The sequence below is a fragment of the Catharus ustulatus genome, chromosome 26 (assembly GCF_009819885.2).
Source record: "Catharus ustulatus isolate bCatUst1 chromosome 26, bCatUst1.pri.v2, whole genome shotgun sequence".
NCBI lineage: Eukaryota > Metazoa > Chordata > Aves > Passeriformes > Turdidae > Catharus > Catharus ustulatus.
This window is the reverse complement of record NC_046246.1, coordinates 5197022-5219073: the sequence shown is the minus strand read 5'-3', so window position 1 is coordinate 5219073 and position 22052 is coordinate 5197022. Positions and strand designations below refer to the sequence as shown.

General features: G+C 46.0%; 1 protein-coding gene across 1 annotated transcript in view; it reads right to left on the bottom strand.

Annotated features, from left to right (window-relative positions):
- Positions 1–22052, bottom strand: part of LOC117007700 (CUB and sushi domain-containing protein 1-like) — a 124948-nt gene that overhangs the window by 41208 nt on the left and 61688 nt on the right. The window contains 10 exon segments of the mRNA XM_033081023.1: positions 2480–2560; positions 3944–4089; positions 4616–4793; positions 6044–6232; positions 8381–8590; positions 9735–9851; positions 12618–12687; positions 13836–13954; positions 18402–18506; positions 19928–20024. Coding sequence (XP_032936914.1) covers positions 2480–2560; positions 3944–4089; positions 4616–4793; positions 6044–6232; positions 8381–8590; positions 9735–9851; positions 12618–12687; positions 13836–13954; positions 18402–18506; positions 19928–20024 — 1312 coding nt within the window.

Sequence of the window (22052 nt, the reverse complement as noted above, 5' to 3'; positions counted from 1 at the left end):
AATATGTGAATAAAAGCAGGAAAGGCAGGGATAAAAGGGGGAATAGAGGGATAAAATGGGAAATACAGAAATAAAAGGGGTAAATACAGGGATAAAAGGGGGAAATAAAGGGATAAAAGAGGAAATAGAGGGGTAAAAGGGGAAATATGGGAATAAAAAGGGGAAATACAGAAATTATAGGGGGAAATATGGGAATAAAAGGGGTAAAGGCAGGGATAAATGGGGGAATAGAGGGATAAAAGGGGGAACTACAGAAATAAAAGGGGGAAATAAAGGGATAAAGGGGGAAATACAGAAATAAAAGGGGTAAATGCAGAATAAAGGGGTAAAGGCAGGGATAAAAAGGGGAAATAGATGGGATAAAGGGGTAAATATGGGAATAAAAGGAGCAAAGGCAGGGATAAAAGGGGAAATACAGAAATAAAAGGGGAACTATGGTAATAAAAGGGGTGAAGGCAGGAATAAAAGGGGAAATACAGAAATAAAAGGGGTAAATACAGGGATAAAAGGGGGAATAGAGGGATAAAATGGGGAAATACAGAAATAAAAGGGGTAAATATAGGGATAAAGGGGGAAATGCAGAATAAAGGGGTAAATATGGGAATAAAAGGGGTAAATAAAGGGATAAAGGGGGAAATAAAGGGATAAAAGAGGAAATAGAGGGATAAAAGGGGGAAATATGGGAACAAAAGGGGTAAAGGAAGGGATAAAAGGGGGAATAGAGGGATAAAAGGGGTAAATGCAGAATAAAGGGGTAAAGGCAGGGATAAAAAGGGGAAATAGATGGGATAAAGGGGTAAATATGGGAATAAAAGGGGGAAATGCAGGGATAAAAGGGGGAAATACAGAAATAAAAGGGGAAATATGGGAATAAAGGGGGTAAATAAAGGGATAAAAGGGGGAATAGTGGGATAAAATGGGGAAATGCAGAAATAAAAGGGGAAATAGAGGGACAATGGGGTAAATGCAGGGATAAAAGGGGTAAATATGGGAACAAAAGGGGTAAATACGGGAATAAAAGGGGTAAATAAAGGGATAAATAAAGGGATAAAAGAGGAAATAGAGGGATAAATGCGGGAAATATGGGAATAAAAGGGAGAAAGGCAGGAATAAAAGGGGGAATAGAGGGATAAAATGGGAAATACAGAAATAAAAGGGTAAATACAGGGATAAAAGGGGTAAAGACAGGGATAAAAGGAGGAAATGCAGGGATAAAAGGGGGAAATATGAGAATAAAAGGGGTAAATATGGGAATAAAAGGGGTAAATGCAGAAATAAAAGGGGAAATAGAGGGACAATAGGGGTAAATGCAGGGATAAAAGGGGTAAAAATGGGAATAAAAGGGGGAAATGCAGGGATAAAGGGGGAAATAAAGGGATAAAAGAGGAAATAGAGGGATAAAAGGGGGAAATATGGGAACGAAAGGGGTAAAGGAAGGGATAAAAGGGGGAATAGAGGGATAAAAGGGGGAAATACAGAAATAAAAGGGGTAAAGGCAGGGATAAAAAGGGGAAATAGATGGGATAAAGGGGTAAATATGGGAATAAAAGGAGTAAAGGCAGGGATAAAAGGAGGAAATGTGGGAATAAAAGGGGAAATATGGGAATAAAAGGGGTGAAGGCAGGAATAAAAAGGGAAATACAGAAATAAAAGGGGTAAATATAGGGATAAAAGGGGGAAATGCAGAATAAAGGGGTAAATATGGGAATAAAAGGGGTAAATAAAGGGATAAAAGAGGAAATACAGAAATAAAAGGGGAAATGCAGAAATAAAAGGGGGAATTATGGGAATAAAAGGGGTAAAGGTAGGGATAGAAGGGGGGATAGTGGGATAAAATAGGGAAATACAGAAATAAAAGGGGGAAATGCAGAATAAAGGGGTAAATATGGGAACACAAGGGGTAAATGCAGGGATAAAAGGGGTAAATGCAGGGATAAAAGGGGAAATACAGAGATAAAAGGGGAAATACAGAGATAAAAGGGGTAAAGGCAGGGATAAAGGGGGAAAAAGGGGATAAAAGGGTTAAATATGGAAATAAAAGGGGGAAATATGGGAATAAAAGGGAGAAATGCAGGGATAAAAGGGGAAACAGGGATAAAAAAGGGAAATAGAGGGATAAAAGGGGGAAATTCAGAAATAAAAGGGGTAAATACAGGAATAAAAGGGGGAAAATGCAGGGATAAAAAGGGGAAATAGAGGGACAAAAGGGGCAGGTGCAGAAAAAAAGGATAAACACAGGAATAAAATGGGGAAATGCAGGGAATAAAGGAGCAAATCAGAAATAAAAGGCAGGAAAACCATGCTGGAGCCACCCTGGGATAAACTCCTGTCACCACACGAGATTTATAAAACTCTGAGTAAAGCTCAGTAAAAGCAAAAAATAAAACAAAAACAAAAAGGAAGGCACTAATTAGTGGAGCTGGCACGAAGGGGGAGCTGGGGATGAGGAGGAGGATGAGGAGGGGGAGGAAGGTTTTACCAATGTGGAACTCCTGGCTCTCCGTGAGGATCTCGGCGTTGGGAACCACGGTGGGAGGCTGGCAGCGGGAAAGCTGGAAAGCTGGGAGAGCAGGGAGAGAGAGCAGCACGTCCAGGGGAGCCAGGGAAATCCCACAAGGGAATTCTGCCTTCTCCACAGAAAAAATGGAAAAAAAATCCTGCCCCGCTGTAAGGAAAATCTTCCCTTTCCACAGGGAAATTCCTGCTCTTCCACAGGGAAATTCTTCCTTTTCCACAAGGAAATTATTCCTTTTCCAGAAGGAAATTCTTCCTTTTACACAAGGGTTCTTCCTTTTCCACATGGAAATTCCCGCTCTTCCACAAGGAAAATTCTTCCTTCTCCACAAGGAAATTCCTTCCCTCAACACAAGGAAATTCCTTCTTTCTACACAAGGGAATTCCTGCCCTTCCACAGGGAAATTCCTGCTCTCCACAAGGAAACTCTTCCTTTTCCACAGGGAAAATCCTTTCCATAAGGAAATTCCTTCACTCTCCACAAGGAAATTCCTGCCCTCTACACATGGAAATTCCTTATCTTCTACAAGGAAATTCTTCCCTTTCCACAAAGAAAATCCTCTCCATAAGGGATATATCCATATGGGATGTTCCCATATCTTTGCCTGAGAGCCCCTTGATTTCAAAATTATAATAATTTGGAGGGAGGGGGTTTACATTCTCCATTTCAAAGAGAGGCTCCTGCCTTTCTCAGCACACACCTGTCCTCCAAACCAGGACACAAGATTTCCCCCAATATTCCCAGATTTTCCTCCCAGTGAAACACTCAACTTAAAGAAATTAGGATTTTAGTTAAAAGTTAGAAGAAACTGGGCTTGAGATTGTTACCTGAAACTTAAATAATTGATTCCTGTCAATTTATGTTTGCTCAGCTGTGCTTGCAATGGGAAAGGATGAAACTGGTAGGTAGGGCCAAATAAACATGAACAATTGCAACCAGAAACTCATTCTTTGCAAAACTGGAGTTGCCCCAAAAGCCATTTGTATTGTCATTGATAGAAAAGGTCAGGGTGAGGAAGACTCACCTTACTTCCTCCTTTTAAGACCCCTCCCCACAAAAACGACCCCAGACTTAATTCAAGAAGAAACCACGCTGCTTAATAGCTCAATTTAATAGCTTCAAACTGATTACCATGGGAAGCAGGGGATGGGAGGGGGTGGTATCATGAATATTTATTTGTTTGAACCTTTTGTCAATAACCAGACCCTGTGCCCACCTGTGATTCTGCAGTGTGTGTTAGGGGGTTACCTCACACTGCTGCCCAGCGCTGAATAAACATTCACTGTGTAACTTTAAACTGTTAGAGAGGAATAAACACACACTTTGTAACTTTAAATTGTTAGAGAGTGTTTTGTCCCTCACAGCTGAGTCTCAGTGTCCAACCAACACTCAGGTTTTGGTGAATCAGCAGCAGTGAGGGGTGCTCACCTCGGAAGGCGATGGCGAAGATGCCGCCGTTGGCGCCGTCGCTGTGGAATTTCAGCAGCACCTGGTTGGAGGAGCTCTCTGCAGATTTCTTGGCTGAGTTTCCTGTGAACACTCCCAGCTGGGGAGCTGTTTGCTGGGGCCCATCCCTGATGGCAAAAAGGAATAAAATGGATTTTCCCAAGGATTTAACACGGCCTCCTCCTGCCCTGCGTGCCCAGGGATTCCTCCCTTCCTCACCCTGCCTTTCCCACATTTACATTTCAGAGCCTCCCAGCTGAGGATCAGAAACACAAATTTCACTTTTAACCTTAGAAATTGAAGAATTAGGACCTGCTTCCCAAAGGAATTTCACTCTGTTTGCTCAGTAAACAGAGGATATTCTCAAAGTCAGACATTGGGTGCTACAAGCTCAAAATTTGGTCACAAACTTTTTAATCAGAGCTGCTCTGGCTGCCTGATGTTGATAATCTTTATTGTGCATAAATAATATTTTTAAAAATTATATTAATATTGAAAGAAAGCTCAGAAAAATTGTAATTTCTCTTCCCTTCTCCAAAACACCAGGAAGCTCCCAGCCTGCACAGGGGATTCCAAGGGTCCCATTCCCATTTCAAAGGCAGGAGAATTTCCCAAAATGAATCCTGGGAGTGATTCCTGCCCCTCTGTACCCACCAGACAGTGATGAAGTCGTTGTAGGGCTCTGTCTGCAGCAGGGTGAAGTTGAGGTGGATCCCATAGCCCACGGGCACTGTCAGGAGCCAGCTGCAATCCTGGGAATTTGGGTACTGGTTGGGGAAGCCAGGGGAGTAAACTGTGCCATTCTGGGCAGTGACATTGCCCCCACAAGGCACTGCAGGGGAGCAGAGAGAAACACAGCCCCAGTGAGGAAATACCCCCTGAAACATCCTCTTACCCCATTTTTATTCCTTTTATTAAAAATTAAATTTTTTTTTAAATACAAAGGTAACAATTCTGGATGCAGGAAGTTCCAGATCTTGGCCTAACTTGGCCTAAATAATTCCACATCCCCTGAAACATCCTCCTACCCTATTTTTATTCCTTTTCCTTATTTGAATTTTAATACAAAGGTAACAATTCTGGATCCAGGAAGATCCATATCTCGTCCTAACTTGGCTTTAAAAATTCCACATTCCCCTGAAACATCCTCATACCCCATTTGTACTAATTTTTTTTTTTTTTTTTTAATACAAAGGTAACAATTCTGGATTCAGGAAGATCCAGATCAGCCCAGGAAAGTCCAGGTGTGCCCAGAAGAACCCAGGTGTGCCAGGATGAGCCCAGGAGAGCTCAGGAGCGCTCAGGTGAGCCCAGGTGAGCCCAGAAGACCCCAAGTGAACCCAAGTGAGCCCAGGTGAGCCCAGGTGAGCCCAGATGAGCCCAGATGAGCCCAAGAGTGCCCAGGTGAGCCCAGGAGACCCCAGGTGTGCCCAGGTGAGCCCAGGAGTGCCCAGATGTGCCCGGGAGTCCCCAGGTGAGGCCAGGTGAGGCCAGGTGTGCCCAGGAGTCCCCAGGAGAGCCCAGGTGAGCCCAGATGTGCCCAGGTGAGCCCAGAAGACCCCAAGTGAACCCAGGTGAGTCCAGGTGTGCCCAGGTGAGTCCAGGTGTGCCCAGTAGAGTCCAGGTGTGCCCAGGTGAGCCCAGGAGACCCCAGGTGAACCCAAGTGAGCCCAGGTGAACCCAAGTGAGCCCAGTAGAGTCCAGGTGAGCCCAGGAGTGCCCAGAAGAACCCAGGAGTGTCCAGCAGAGTCCAGGTGTGCCCAGGTGAAGCCAAGTGAGCCCAGGTGAGCCCAGATGAACCCAAGTGAGCCCAGGTGTGCCCAGGAGTGCCCAGCAGAGCCCACGTGTGCCCAGGTGTGCCCAGGAGTGCCCAGCAGAGTCCAGGAGAGCCCAGAAGAGGCCAGGAGTGCCCAGGTGAGCCCAGGTGAGCCCAGGAGTGCCTGGGTGTGCCCAGGTGAACCCAAGTGAGCCCCAGGTGTGCCCAGAAGAGCCCAGGTGAGTCCAGGAGAGCCCAGGAGAGCCCAGGTGTGCCCAGGTGTGCCCAAGAGTACCCAGGTGAGCCCAGGAGAGCCCAGGCCGTACCTTCACACCTGGGCAGGGGGTGGTCCCAGTTCCTGTTGGTGCCGTGCTGGCAGGTGAGCACGGGGTGCCCGATGAGCTGGTAGCCAGGCAGGCACTCGAAGGAGATGGACTGGCCCACGTTGTAGCCAGCTCCTCTCACCACCCCGTTGGCAAAGGGCTCCGGGTCAGGGCACTCCTGCAGCTCGTAGGCTGGGGAAACACAGGGAGGGATGATCTGTATTGCATTTCCCAGGAAAATGGGAATTTTTTCAAGGATTTAACCCTAGGAACCCAGCTTCCTCCTGCCCTGCAGCTTGTAGGCTGGGGAAACACAAAGAGCAATGTTTTATATTGCATTTTTCAGGAAAATGGGAATTTTTCCAAAGGTTCAACCCTTGGAATCCAAACTCCTCCTGCCCTGCAGTTCATAGGCTGGGGAAACACAAGGAGGGATATTCTATACTTCATTTCCCAGGAAAATGGGGCATTTATTCCAAGTATTTAGCCCTTGGAAGAAGTGACAGGATAAAGCCTCAAGCTGTGCCAGGTGAGGGGCAGGTTGGACATCAGCAGGAATTTCTCCAAGGAAATTTTCCCAAGGATTTAACCCTAAGAACCCAACCTCTTCCTGCCCTGCAGCTTGTAGGCTGGGGAAACACAAAGAGGAATGTTTTATATTGCATTTTTCAGGAAAATGGGAGATTTTCCAATGGTTCAACTCTAGGAAGCCAAACTCCTCCTACCCCACAGTTCATAGGCTGGGGAAACACAAGGAGGGATATTCTATATTTCATTTCCCAGGAAAATGGGGAATTTTTCCATGTATTTAGCCCTTGGAAAAAGTGACAGGGTAAAGCCTCAAGCTGTGCCCAGGTGGGGCAGGTTGGACATCAGCAGGAATTTCTCCAAGGAAATTTTTCCAAGGATTTAACCCTAGGAAACCAACCTCTGCCTGCCCTGCAGCTCATAGGCTGAGAAAACACAGGGAGGGATGTTCTGTATTGCATTTCCCAGGAAAATGGGAATTTTTTCAAGGATTTAACCCTAAGAACCCAAACTCCTCCTGCCCTGCAGCTTGTAGGCTGGGGAAACACAAAGAGGAATGTTTTATATTGCATTTTTCAGGAAAATGGGAGATTTTCCAATGGTTCAACCCTAGGAAGCCAAATTCCTCCTACCCCACAGTTCATAGGCTGGGGAAACACAAGGAGGGATGTTTTATATTGCATTTTTCAGGAGATTTTCCAATGGTTCAACCCTAGGAACCCAAACTCCTCCTGCCCTGCAGCTCATAGGCTGGGGAAACACAAGGAGGAATGTTTTATATTGCATTTCCCAGGAAAATGGGAATTTTTCTAAGTATTTAACCCTTGGAAAAAGCGACAAAGTAAAGCCTCAAGCTGTGCCAGGTGAGGGACAGGTTGGACATCAGCAGGAATTTCTTCAATGAAATTTTTCCAAGGATTTAACCCTAGGAAACCAACCTCTTCCTGCCCTGCAGCTTGTAGGCTGAGAAAGCACAGGGAGGAATGCTCTGTATTGCATTTCCCAGGAAAATGGGATTTTTTCCAAGGATTTAACCCTAAGAAAGGGTGAAATCCATGAGCTGCCCTTGGCATCCTTTGCCCCTTTGAATTTCCACATGCCCAGGGCAGGAGGGCAGGGAAGACCAAAAGATTTTCAGGGCCACTTGTGGAGGCAGAACCAAAAATTCGTGTTCAAACAAGGAGAGCTGCCCAGCTGGGGAAAAAGCACCTCCACCCCCATTACCCCCAAAAATGAGGGCACCTCTTTATTTCAACTTCTTTCTCTCCTTTCACCCTCTGAGTTCAGCACAGGAGTGCAGGGAAGACCAAAAGGTTCTCAAGGATGGGAAGGTAGAGCTGGGGGTCAAAAATTCATGTTCAGAATAAGAGAGATGCCCGAGGACTCCAGCTGGGGAAAACACACCTTCATCCCCCCTCACCCCCAAAACTGAGGGTTAAAACTTCATTTTAGCAACTTCCTTCTCTCCTTTCACCCACTGTGCTGTTATTTGGCTGCTTCATTGTTTGCCCAACCCTGCACCAGGCTGAGCTCAGGATTCCAGCCTGGAGGGAAAAGCAGCTCCAACATTCCAAAGCAAACATTCCAAAGCAAACTCTTCTTGCCCAGGAGCCAAGCTCCAAGTGAACATGGCTGGAACAAATTCCACACAAGGACACAGGGCACTCTGGGGACATTTCCTCCTTGCCTTTGTGGGTGGAACAAATCCCAGCTATGAGGATTAAGCACAGCCTTAACACTTTCCACTCATTTGGATTAAACCTCACAGAACGAACAACCAGAGCGCCCCGAGGGCAGGATTGCCCTCCCCACCTTGGTACTCCAGCTTGAAGCCGGGTTTGTTCTGGGAGTGGTCGCTGTGGAAGTAGAGGGTGGTCTCGTGGGAGGTGGAGAGCAGGGAGCCGGGCAGCTCGGCGCCGCTGAAGCGCCCGATGACGCTGCTGGTGTCGTGGGGGCCGTTCCGCACCTCCACGAAGTCGTGGTTGGGCTCCGTGGAGAAGTTCAGGAACTGGATGTGGGCGCCTGGACACGGGGAGGGAGGAGTTTGGGGCTGAAACTGCAGTGGGGCTTTTGTACCAGCAGCAGCTGCAACCCCAGGAGCAGCCCTGGGTCTAACGACAGCTCCAACCCCAATCCCAATCCCAGCTCAAATCCCAATCCCAGCTCAAATCCCAATCCCAGCTCCAACCTCAACCCCAACCCCGGCTCTAACTATGGCTCCAATCCCAATCCCAGCACCAATCCCAACCCCAATCCCAGCTCCAAGCACAATCCCAGCTCCAACCTCAACCCCAATCATGGCTCTAACTACGGCTCCAACCCCAACCCCAATCCCAGCTCAAATCCCAGTCCCAGCTCCAACCTCAACCCCAACTCCAACCCTGGCTCTAACGACGGCTCCAACCCCAGTCCCAGCTCCAAGCCCAACCCAAATCCCAGCTCCAAGCCCAATCCCAGCTCCAATCCCAACCCCAGATCCAACCCCAACACCAAACCTGGCTCCAATTCCAATCCTAACTCCAAGCCCAATCCCAGCACCAATCCCAACCCCAGATCCAATCCCAACACCAACCCTGGCTCCAACTATAACTGCAACTCCAATCCCAGCTCCAATCCCAATCCTAGCTCCAACACCAACAGCAACCCCAGCTCCAATCCCAACCTCAGCTCCAACCCCGGCTCCTACCCCAATCCTAGCTCCAACACCAAACTCAGCTCTAATCCCAGCTCCAAACCCAGCTCCAACTACAGCTCCAATCCCAACACCAATCCCAGGTCCAATCCCAACACCAACCCCAGCTCCAAGCCCAGCACTGCCCACCCATAGAGCCCAGGACAGCCTGGGCACTCAGCAGGACTTTAACTGCCCTGGGGACACTGAGTGCCTTCAAACTGGCACAGAGGAGCTTTGGAGTGGGGATTAGGAAGGAATTGTTCCCTGTGAGGGTGGCAGGCCCTGGCTCAGGGTGCCCAGAGCAGCTGTGGCTGCCCCTGGATCCCTGGCAGTGTCCCAGACCAGGCTGGACGGGGCTTGGAGCAGCTTGGGACAGTTTCCCCTGGCAGATCATCTCATTGAGCTTCTTCCCAACCCAAACCAGTCAGGAATTCTGTGATTTTTTTCACCCCCTCTCCTGTGACAGCACCAAGCCAAAGCCAGGTCTCTCACCAAACCCCACTGGCAGCAGGATCCTCCACGTGCAGTCCAGGTTGCTGGGATAATTTCCTGGGAAGCCTGGGCTCAGGAGCACTCCTTCCATCTCTTCTGCTGTTCCTCCACACTGGGCTGGAAAAACAACAGGGTTCACGCTCAGGATCCAGTCACAGGGTACCTGAGGGGTCTGTCTGGAGGAGGGCCATGGGAAATCAAGGAATTAAAGATTTCTCAGCTGAGAAAAAGGAACCAGCACCAAGCTTTCAGGAAGGGATATGCCTTTCTCCTGCCCTTTGGAGATGAACACTGAGCCCAGGGATCCAGTTTGGGCTATGAGCAGTGAGAGAGGGGATGACACCTGCCCTGCACACAGACATGGCATCAAACCAGGCACCAGCACTTGCTCAGAACCTTAACCAGTTCAAAAAAAAGACTGTGAAGAAGCTGAGTGATCCTGTTTGGACTCCACTCACAGCCTCTTCTCTTTGCTGCCCCACCTGCCAATCTCTGGGCAGTCAGTCACTGATAAACCCAGCACCGAGTGTTTGCTCGCTGCCTCCCACCACAGCCCAAAAACATGTTTGTAAAAATTTCACATGAAATTGAAACACTGACAGCACCTTCTCATGCTAATCTGGATGACCTCCTGTCTTGGGTTAAAATACAGGATGTGATCAAAGGTATTGATTCTATCACCATCTGTTGAGGGTGGGGCAGTGATCCTGATCTCTGTGGGAGATATTCTGCTAATGGGCATCCATTGAAACCAGCTGGGGCAGTGTTCTTTATCCCATGGGATATCTCCTGTTCATGGCCATGGTTTATAAACCAGCTGGGGCAGTGTTCTTTATCTCATGGGATATCTCCTGTTCATGGCCATGGTTTATAAACCAGCTGGGGCAGTGTTCTTTATCTTTTCACAACCCATCCTTCCTCCAGCCAGTCATTTTCTGCTCATGGCCATTGAGTCCCACTGTGGGACTGATAAAATTACTGCATCCCATTGGGAGTTGCTCCAGCCAGGGGGAAGAGCCCAACATTTCTTACCAGGATAAAAACAGAGGTTTTGGGACACTAAGGGAGCCCCTTTCTCCACTGGGCTCCAGAGGGAAACGGGATTGCTCCACATCCCCACTGGAGCTTGGGAGGAAACTGCACCTTGTACAGGAGCACTGCTCCAACTGAGCCACATCTGTCACTGCAGGAGGATGCAGCCACCATGGGATGGGACTGCTGCCAACACCCTGCCTGACTGACGGCTGTCAGCTTGGATTCTGACTCTGGCAGGGCTTGGGTTTGTTCTTTGTAGTGTTGTATTTCTATTTTAATTTCCCTAGTAAAGAACTGTTATTCCTAATTCCCATATCTTTGCCTGAGAGCCCCTTGATTTCAAAATTCTAATAATTTGGAGGGAGGGGGTTTACATTCTCCATTTCAAAGAGAGGCTCCTGCCTTTCTCAGCACACACCTGTCCTCCAAACCAGGACACCTCCACCTGGTCCCAGCAGCACCACCCAGCTGAATCCAGCCAGGTGCTCTCCTAACAGGCTCTGACAGTCAGGCACAGGCTCTTTGTCCAGTATCTCATTACCCCAGACTTGCTCCTAACAAGGTTTCTCCCAGATGATTTCTCTTTCTTTTTCCTCCTAATGGCTCTTTAATAGAACTGCTTCTGAATTATTTACAAGCCCAGCAGCTGGAGGAAGTAGACCAGGACAAAATCAGCACAAATTGTGCTTGGAGCAGGAGCTCTGTTGGGCACAGCGCAGAGAGCCCCAGGACTGTCACACCCACAGAGGTGAAGGTCACTCCAGATGTGCTCCTGGCTCCAGTTGTGCTTCTGCCTCTCTGCAGCTTTCCCAGGGAGATGAAAAGACAGGTACAACCAAAATCCTGCTGGTCTGGGGGGCTGGTGCTGATTCAAAGAACCAAACTTGTGTGAGGTTTGCCAGCTTTTGGGATCCTCCTCCCTGCTGGGCTTCTGCTTCCACTCCAAGCAGCTCCCAAGGGAATGGGTCCTTTAGCTCAGTCATTCTCCTGGAAATGTCTCTCTATTTATTCCTGGCCCACAGATCATCAGATAAAAGAACTGTTGGCTCTTATAATTACTTTAAAGCCAAATGATGTAAGCTGGAACAGCAGGAGCCTGAAATAACTGTTAACTAAAGCTATTAAATGCATAAATGTCTCTCTCAGAGCTGCAAAATGTGCAATATGAATATTAAACATCTACATTTGCTAAAAGCAAATGACTGAAAAGAATTTAAAAAACCCCAAAACTGCAAGATCTTTTCACCTCCAGGCCTATTCTCCTCAGGATGTGCCACAGGGAAAATGGAATGTTCAGGCCTGGAAAGGACTGAACATCTGAACAGATCTGAGGGTAAGCAGTGACCTGTGGTCATCTGCTGGACACCAGAGTGGGCACAGCAGATTGGGACCCTGGGAAATACCAGACCCCAGTGAAAGCAGCAGCTTTGGTGGGATCAGATCCATCCCATGAAAACAAACCAACACTTCACATGGAAAAAAAATCCTCAACCCATAAAACCAACCTGCTTCCAGCACGAGGAAATTTTGGGTTTTCCCTTTTTGATGGTTTTGTGTTGAGGGGGATAATTCTGTTTCCCATTTTGTGCTACAGCCACATCTCCACCATCCAAAACAAAGCACTCCAGGCAGCCCACGGGGACTTCCCAGGCACAATTTCCCTGGCAACAAATGAAGATTTTTTTTTCCCCCCCACACTCTCTCACACTTGCAGAACCAACCTGAATCTCTCTAAACCAGCTGTTTATCCTCGCTGCTTTTTCTAGGGGAGTGTAATAAATATATAAATACCAGGCAGGTATTTATATATAAATATATAATATATAAATACCAGAAGTGGAGTCCTACCGATGCAGAGGGGTGGAGGGTAATTCCAGCGGCGCACCGTGCCCGGCATGCAGGAGATGTGGGAGTGACCCTGCAGGGATGGAAAACAAAACAAGGGGTTTGGGAGTGGGTGGAAAACAAGGAGAGGAGCCTGTCCCTGTCCTGAGATTAAAGAATTCCTTACAAGATGGATCTGACCCAAAGGGAGAGCCCTGTCCCATCTGGGGTGTCAGAAAAGTGATGCCTGAAAGAATTAGGGAATAAAAGAACACAGTTTGGAGATAATATGTGTGTAGGAGGTAATCTAAGGCTGGTCTTTAGTGGAGGATTTTAAGGAAAATGTCCATAAAATGCCCACCCCTGAAGGGGGTGAATACAGCTCTACAAATTCAGCAAATTAGCATAATTAGAAGGAATCACCAATTAGAGACATAAATGGTGAGGTAATTGAACCCCCTCTGAATCCCCCCTCAGACAGGGACTAAACTTTACTTTGTGGATGAAAATTTGTCTCCAGGAGCTGGTTCCAACCTTGGCTGCCAGGAAGAACCAAGACAGTGTTATAAATGCATGACATATTGTTGGCTTTTCTCAACTATTGGGATAAATGCTATATGTATAATGCTAAAATAGCTTTTCTGCATGAATATAGGTTTTCTTCCTTTCTTCTAATAGCAAAAGTTAGACATAAGTTTTTTAGAGATAGTATGGTGAAAGTACCTGCCTAGTTGAGATAAGAGCCATAAATGTGTAATAAAAACCCTGCAGCTGACACAATTATCAACACTCACCCTCTGCAAAAAACCACCACCCAAATTAAAAGATGATGAAAATAAAATTAAAACCACAAACCACGAAACAGGCATGCTCTAAAAAGGCAGACCCAAGGAGTGGCCGTGCTAAACAACTCCCAGAAATATTTTACTATGTAAGAAGGACTATGAATATGCAACAGGTTGATGTGAAGTTTATTTAAAGGGGTGTTCCCAAAGCAATGGTGTGCACCCAGCTGTTTTAACCCTTGGCTTTATGTTGGTCTCCTATTGTCTTTTTATTAAACCTTTTAAATTTTACCAGGACAGTGAAACGTGTTTTTCACAACAGGAATCTGGGAGCTCCGCAACGCAAAATTTCTCTTTCTAAGTTGGAAAAACCTCTGTGGCTGGGCAGGAAAGCAACAGCAGAGGCCCAGAGAGGGGTGTGAGGGATGCAGAAGGGCAGGGGCCGTGGCACAGGTACCTGCAGGGCGTAGCCTGGCTCGCACTGGAAGGACACCACGTCGTTGACCAGGTAGCGCTCGCCCACCTTCAGCCCGTTGGCGGGCACCGGCGGCTCCGGGCAGCTGGAGAGGCCCACGGCTGTGCAGGGAAGGGAGGAGAGAGCTCAGGGAGAGGGGATGGAGGGATGGGGACACGCTTTGGGTTCTACCCCACCCGTGTTTGCTGTCTGCCACTCCGGGTGGGGAAATTCCTTTTCCTCTGGGTTCTGCAAGGACAGCCCATGGCATTCCCACACTGACAGCTGGGAATGTCCTGCTGCAAACCTGATTAAACCTGTGACACCTTGGGTGGAGTGACAGGCTTTCCTTCCCACATCTCTCTCTATTTCCTTTCCTTTCCCTTTCCTTTCCCTCTCCTGAACTTGCCTTGCCTTGCCTTTCCTGAACTTGCCTTTCCCCTTTCTCCTTGCCTTTCTCCTTTCCTTTCCTTTCCTTTCCTTTCCTTTCCTTTCCTTTCCTTTCCTTTCCTTTCCTTTCCTTTCCTTTCCTTTCCTTTCCTTTCCTTTCCTTTCCTTTCCTTTCCTTTCCTTTCCCTTTCCCTTTCCCTTTCCCTTTCCTTTCTCCTTTCCTTTCTCCTTTCCCTTTCCTTTCTCCTTTCCTTTCTCCTTTCCCTTTCCTTTCTCCTTTCCCCTTCCCTTTCCCACATCTCCCTCTCTCCTTCCCACACTCACCCCTCTTCTTTCCAAATCTCCACTCTCCATTCCTCTCCCTTCTCCTTCCCAAACTCCCTCTCCCCCCTGCACACCCCAGGGGGATGAAATGAACCCTGCAGTCACCTCCTGCATCCCCCCAGCTCTGCTCCAGCCCCACAGAGCCCCAGGCAGGGGGAAAATAAAAGAGAAAAGGAGCAAGGAGAGGCTGAGTCTGCTCCTACAGCCCAGTCACGCTTCCCAGCGTGTTCCCTCCCCGCTCCTGGATGTGCTGCTTGACCTTCAGAGAGGCAGGAGGGAAAATGGCTTTAAATAACTTCCCATCAGTGCCTTTCACTCAGTCCCAAATTGTTCCTGGCTCTGGAGCATGCAGAGGTAAGAGCTCAGCCTGAGTGATCCAGTGAGGGAGAAACCAGAGTTTGCCTCCCCTGTTTTAGCTCATCTCTCCCAACTTCCTCCCTGAAAAAAACCCAGGGCTCAGGGCTGGGAGATTTCAATTGTACAAACAGAGCAGAAATCACATTATTTCCAGCTGCCCTGAAAATCAACACCTATTAATTTCTTCAGCCAAGGGAACAGACAGGGCTGGTAATCCCCAGGCTCATGAAAAACCTGGCCATGATTTTTGCAGGAGGGTGCTCAAAGGATTTATTGATGGGAATAGAGGTGGAGAAAAAACAGAGTCACAGCAAGAGGATTCCTGCAGCTCCCAGAGCACAGGCTGGGCTCATTTTTTCTCTCCCAGTCCTGTGGTGCCTGTAATCCTGCTGGATTCAATAATGGACAAGGTTTCAGCGTGCAAAGGCAGCAAATCCTGGAAGGTTTAGTGCTGGCTGGCTCTAAAGCACAGTCCCAGCTGTGCCACTGCAGAGAACCTCACACTGGTTTGGATGGGAAGGGTCTTTAATCACCCAGCTCCCCCCTCCCACCATCCCAGGCTGCTCCAAGCTGGCCTTGGACGCTTCCCAGGATGTGGCAGCCACAGCTCCTCGGGCAGCATCCCTGCGGCCACTTCACACAATGAAACGCGCCGGCCAAAAATCCATTTGCAGCCTTGGAAAAAACCCAAAGCAGCAGAATGTGGCTCGGCTCCAGAGCCGTGCTCAGAACCAGAGATCAGCCCCAGGGTCCAGCAGGAACCAGTCCTGCAGTGCCCTGAGGAGTGGGGACACGGACAGAGCTGTCCCAGTGTCACAGCAGCTCAGCCATGGTGTCTGGGTTTCCAATACAGGATGTGATCAAAGGTTTCTGTTCTGTCACCATCTGCTGAGGGTGGGGCAGTGATCCTGATCTCTGTGGGAGATATTCTGCTAATGGGCATCCATTGAAACCAGCTGGGGCAGTGTTCTTTATCTCATGGGATATCTCCTGTTCATGGCCATGGTTTATAAACCAGCTGGGGCAGTGTTCTTTATCTCATGGGATATCTCCTGTTCATGGCCATGGTTTATAAACCAGCTGGGGCAGTGTTCTTTATCTCCATGGGATATCTCCTGTTAATGGCCATGGTTTATAAACCAGCTGGGGCAGTGTTCTTTATCTCATGGGATATCTCCTGTTCATGGCCATGGTTTATAAACCAGCTGGGGCAGTGTTCTTTATCTCATGGGATATCTCCTGTTCATGGCCATGGTTTATAAACCAGCTGGGGCAGTGTTCTTTATCTCATGGGATATCTCCTGTTCATGGCCATGGTTTATAAACCAGCTGGGGCAGTGTTCTTTATCTCATGGGATATCTCCTGTTCATGGCCATGGTTTATAAACCAGCTGGGGCAGTGTTCTTTATCTTTTCACACTGATATAACCCTGATAATACTGATGTAACACTGATATAATCCTGATATAACACTGATAACTCTGATACAACACTGATAACACTAATAAAACTGATACAACACTGATAACACTAAGACTGATATAACCCTGATATAACCCTGATGTAACCCTGATAACACTGATATAACCCTGATAACTCTGATACAACACTGATAACACTGATACAACACTGATAACTCTGATACAACACTGATAACTCTGATACAACACTGATAACTCTGATATAGCACTGATGTAACACTAATAAAACTGATATAACCCTGATAATTCTGATATAACCCTGTTAACACTGATATAACATTGATATAACACTGATATAATTCTGATAACACTGATAACTGTGATATAACACTGAAATAACACTGATAACACTAATAAAACTGATATAACACCAATAATACTGATAACACTAATAAGACTGATATAAACCTGATGTAACACTGATACCACTGATATAACACTGATAATTCTGATATAACACTGATATAACCCTGATGTAACACTGATATAACCCTGATATAACCCTGATATAATCCTGATATAACACTAATAACACTGATATAACACTGGTAATACTGATAACACTAATAATACTGATATAACCGTGATAAAACCCTGATATAATCCTGATATAACACTGATAACACTCATATAACACTGGTAATACTGATAATACTAATAATACTGATATAACTATGATAAAACCCTGATATAACCATGATATAACACTGAGATAACACTGATAACACTAATAAAACTGATATAACACTAATAATACTGATAACAATAATAAGACTGATATAACCCTGATGTAACACTGATAACTCTGATATAACACTGATAGAGCATTGATATAACCCTGATAATACTGATAACACTAATAAAACTGATATAATACTGATAATACTGATAACACTAATAAGACTGATATAACCCTGATGTAACACTGATAACTCTGATATAACCCTGATAACAGTGATACAACATTGATATAACACTGACATAACCCTGATATAATCCTGATATAACACTAATAACACTGATATAACACTGGTAATACTGATAGCACTAATAATACTGATATAACCCTGATATAACACTGATATAACCCTGATATAATCCTGATACAACACTGGTAATACTGATAACACTAATAATACTGATATAACCCTGATATAATCCTGATATAACCCTGATAACACTGGCCAGCCCTCAGCCTTTGAGGAGAGACCCATGGACTTGTTGTAAGTGCATGACATATTGTTGGCTTTTTTGCAAATATTGAAATAAATGCTATATATGTTTAATGTTAAAATAACTTTTCTATATAAATGTAAGTTTTTCTCTAATAGCAAAAGTTAAAGATATGTTTTTTAGAAATAATATACTTAAACCACCCACTTAATTAAAATAACAGCTCATAAACATGTAATAAAAACCCTACAACTAACACAACAATTATCAACACTCACCAGCTACAAAAAGCCAAAACCACCACCCACATTAAAAAAAAAAAATTAAAACACAAGCCAAAAACCACATATACTCTAAAAAAACCAATCCCAATAAATAGCCATGCTAAATAGATCTCAAAAAAAGCTAAACTAATAAAATTATACATAAAAAACTATAAATATGCAACAAGTTAAAGTATTGTAGTATGCTCTTAACAACTTGCCAAACACCCAAACTTTTTAACCCTTTACTTTATGTATATCTCCTATTACCTTTTCATTAAACCTTTTAAACTTCACTGAAACAATAAAACATGTTTTTCACAGTTTTAACCCTTTACTTTACGTATATCTCCTATTATCTTTTTATCAAATCCTTTAAATTTTCCCAAAACAATAAAACGTGCTCTTCACAGATTCTTCTCCCTTTGTGCCACCAAACACAACAAAGTGCCACCAAGAACCTCATCCCACCCCTCTGCTCCATCTTTTCTCTTTATCACTCCGTCCCTGAGAGCCACAGCAGCTCCTTCTCCCACTTTTTGAGGCACAGAGCTGCAGATCAAGGCTGGGACTGCTCTTACTTTTGTATTCCAGGTGGAAGCCGGCGGCGGAGACGCTGATGTCGGAATAGAAATGCAGATAGAGCTGGTTTGAAGTGCTGTTGAGCAGCGCAGGCACTGTGGTTCCTGCCAAAACAAGAGGGGCACAAAGGCAGTGCAGAGCATCTCTCTCCTCCTTGGAGATTTGCTGAGAACACAAAGTCCTTTCAACTTAACGAGCTCCTCTTGGTTTTGATCAGGTTCTAATGAGGCCAATTGAGAAATACCCAGGGCCTTTCCAGGGGCTGCTCCTGGATTTCAGCCTGTGCAGCTTCTCCACAGACAAAAAAGCATCAAGGGATGGGGAAGAGCGTGGGTGGGGCACGAGTTCAGGAAAATTCCGGATTCCCTCATTCCCTGGAAGCTGCTGCAGACGCAGGACAAGGCAGCTCCATCCCAGCCCCTTCTGCAAAGCTCAGAGCACTTCGGGCACATTTGTTAAATAAATGAGATTTTGGATGGTTGTTCTGTGTCTTGAGCTGCAATATAGGATGGGATCAAAAGTATCTGTTGAGACCAGCTGGGGCAGTGATCCTGATCTCTGTGGGATATCTCCTGTTCATGGGCAGCTGTTAAACCAGCTGGGGCAGTGTTCTTTATCTTTGCACAGCCCATCCTCCCTCCAGGAGATCTCTCCTGTTCATGGCCACTGAGTCCCAGGGCATGGCTGATAAAATTCCATCATCCCATGGGGAGATGCTCCAGCCAGGGGGAGGAGCCAAACATTTCCTACCCAGATAAAAACTGAGATTTGGAACATCAGAGCAGCCTTTCCCACTGGATCCCAGAGGAAAACCAGACCCTTCCACATCATCCCTGGAGCTTGGGAGGAAACTGCACCTTGTACAGGAGCACTGCTCCAGCTGAGCCACATCTGTCACTGCAGGAGGATGCAGCCACCATGGGATGGGACTGCTGCCAACACCCTGCCTGACTGACGGCTGTCAGCTTGGATTCTGACTCTGGCAGGGCTTGGGTTTGTTCTTTGTAGTGCTGTATTTCTATTTTAATTTCCCTAGTAAAGAACTGCTATTCCTATTCCCATATCTTTGCCTGAAAGCTCCTTAATTCCAAAATTCTAATAATTTGGAGGGGGGGTTTACATTCTCCATTTCAAACAAAAACTCCTGCCTTTCTCAGCAGACACCTGCCCTCCAAACCAGGACATTCTGCCATTGGAAAGCCTCTCAAAGTTCCTGGACCTTGGCTCCTCCCTGCTGTGCTAAAAGTCACAATTCCCCAGCATCCAGGGAAAAACAGAATTTGTTTTGTAGCCCTGCACCCACTCTGGGGCACCTCAGGTCACCCTTCCAGGTGTGGTGAACTCACATCCCAGCAGAGCTGAGGCAATTCCCATTTCCAGGAACAAAACCCCACTGGTGGAGGTGGAGGTGAAATTCCCAATCCAACAGAGCACAACTCCCTTTAAATCTCTCGCTAGTTTTTGATGCAGTGAAGTTTAATTTTGTGAGTGAATAAAATGAGGCAGGAACTGATGGGCCACGCACCAGAGAAGCTCCCCAGCATGGTGGCTGTGTTGTCTCCTCCATCAAACACTTCCAGGGAATCCCAGTTCTGCTCTGTGACAAAACTGATCACCTGGATCTGCAGAGAGAATCAAAATAAAGAAAAAAAAAAATAACAGCACAATTCCCGAAATAATGGCAATAAATCAAATTAACAGCAATTCAAGGGTCAGTAATTGAGTTTACCCACTCTGGGGGTTCAGGTTCTGCTTTTGACCATTCCCACTGGGGTTTTCCAGCTGTTTTCCCCCAAATTCCAAACAGGAATGCTGATTTCTGCTGCTCCAGATCTCCTGGAACAGCCCAGCTCATTTATAGCTGCTGAGAATCCCAACCTTTTTCACCCCCTGTTTGGAGAAATCCCCAAAGACTTTGAGCTCTTTCAAATGAGAGTAACAAGCAGCAACCCGGAGCTGTAATAAACCCAAAAATCCCCTCACATTAAACAACAGGATTTTTAAAAATCCAGTCAAGTTCCTGCCTTGCTCCTCAGCTTTTAGTGGAATCACTCCACTCAAGCTGCATTTTCAGATTTCACCTTTCCCTGCCATGCCCCTTAAGGTTTGGAGGCCTTAGGAAGTCCTTGAGTCCATTATTTGGAACATAAAACAAATCCTGGGATGAGAAACATCCAGAGAGCTGAGAAATCTGCATTTACACTGCAAAGCAGAGCTGAGAAATGAGAAATCTGCATTGATACTGAAAAGCAGAGCTGAGAAATCTGCATTTATACCCAAAAGCAGAGCTGAGAAATGAGAAATCTGCATTTATACCCAAAAGCAGCTCGTGCTTGAGCGAGGATCTCCAAGGAATTGCCCAGTTTTGTTTGCCAGGATTACTCTTAACAGGGATTTTGCCTAAATTCTAAATGCTGGCAGCTCGAAGCCTTCAGTGTCCCATTAAAAACCCAAGTTTGGTGAATGGGGTGAAAAAACACAGGTTTGGGGGAAAATCCAGATTTAATCTGTAAGGTCTGGATAAGATTTTCCAACATTGGGTATCACCAATTAAACTGGCAGGCAAAAAACAAACAAAAAAACCAAAACCCAAAAAAACAAAAAACCAACCAAACAAACACACAAACAACAACAACAAAAAAAGCCACACAAAAAAACCAAACCAACCAACCAAAAAAGAACAAACAAAAAAACCCAAAACAAAACCAAAAAAACCCCCCAAAACAAACCGAAAAGAACCTTCAAGATAAATCAGGAGCATAAATGAGTTGAACAACTTGGCTCCAAACAAGGAGAGTGCTGGAAAATTGGGAGAAATGAGCAGAGAGAAAAGTTCACTGCCCTGAAACTTCGACTCCCTTTTCCTCCAAATCTTATTCCCTCATTTCCTCATCCACCCCAATTCCCCACTTCCCTCTGAACATCAAATCAAAACCCTCCATTTGAAAATAAATAAATTTAAAAAAAAAAATCAATCCCCCTACTTCAGCCATTTAAACCCATTTCCTCCTTGATTTACTCCGGGTAATAAAACCGGCTGTAAAGTTCCTCTCAAGTATTTTTTTTTTAGCAGAAAGTGAGTGGAGTTCATCCAGCAGGAATCGCAGTGACCCCCACGGAGCCATCACTGCTCCCACTGACCCTTTTTTCCTTTTTTTCCTTTTTTCCTGCCTCATTACACCCCTATTGTGATTTACATTATCGCAAGTGGAGTGAGAATGAGCGTTTTGTTTGCTCTTACACCGCCTAAATTATTTATCCTCCTCTCTCCCCCCTCCTCCAGCTTAACGGAATAAACATTTTTAAGGTCCTAATTCTAGTCTGACATGTGGATTCACAAGGGATCTGCATCTATTTACTGCCACGTGTATAAATTAATTCACTCAGGAAGGTTTGCTCCGGGAATGAATAATTCATGGCAGAAGTGCCAGCTCCTACCCTGATTACACAAAAATCCTGCTCCTGAGTGCTGCTACCAAGAAAGCTTCAATTCCACCTCCTCCCCTGATTTACAGTTGTTTAACCTTTAATTGTTGTGCAAAAAGGGGGTAAAGTGATGCTGGAATTAGGATCTAATAATGGAGGAGGCAAAGGAAGCAGAGCCAGGATGGATCCAGCTCCAGCTCCAGCTCCCCTCATTCCCTCTCTGG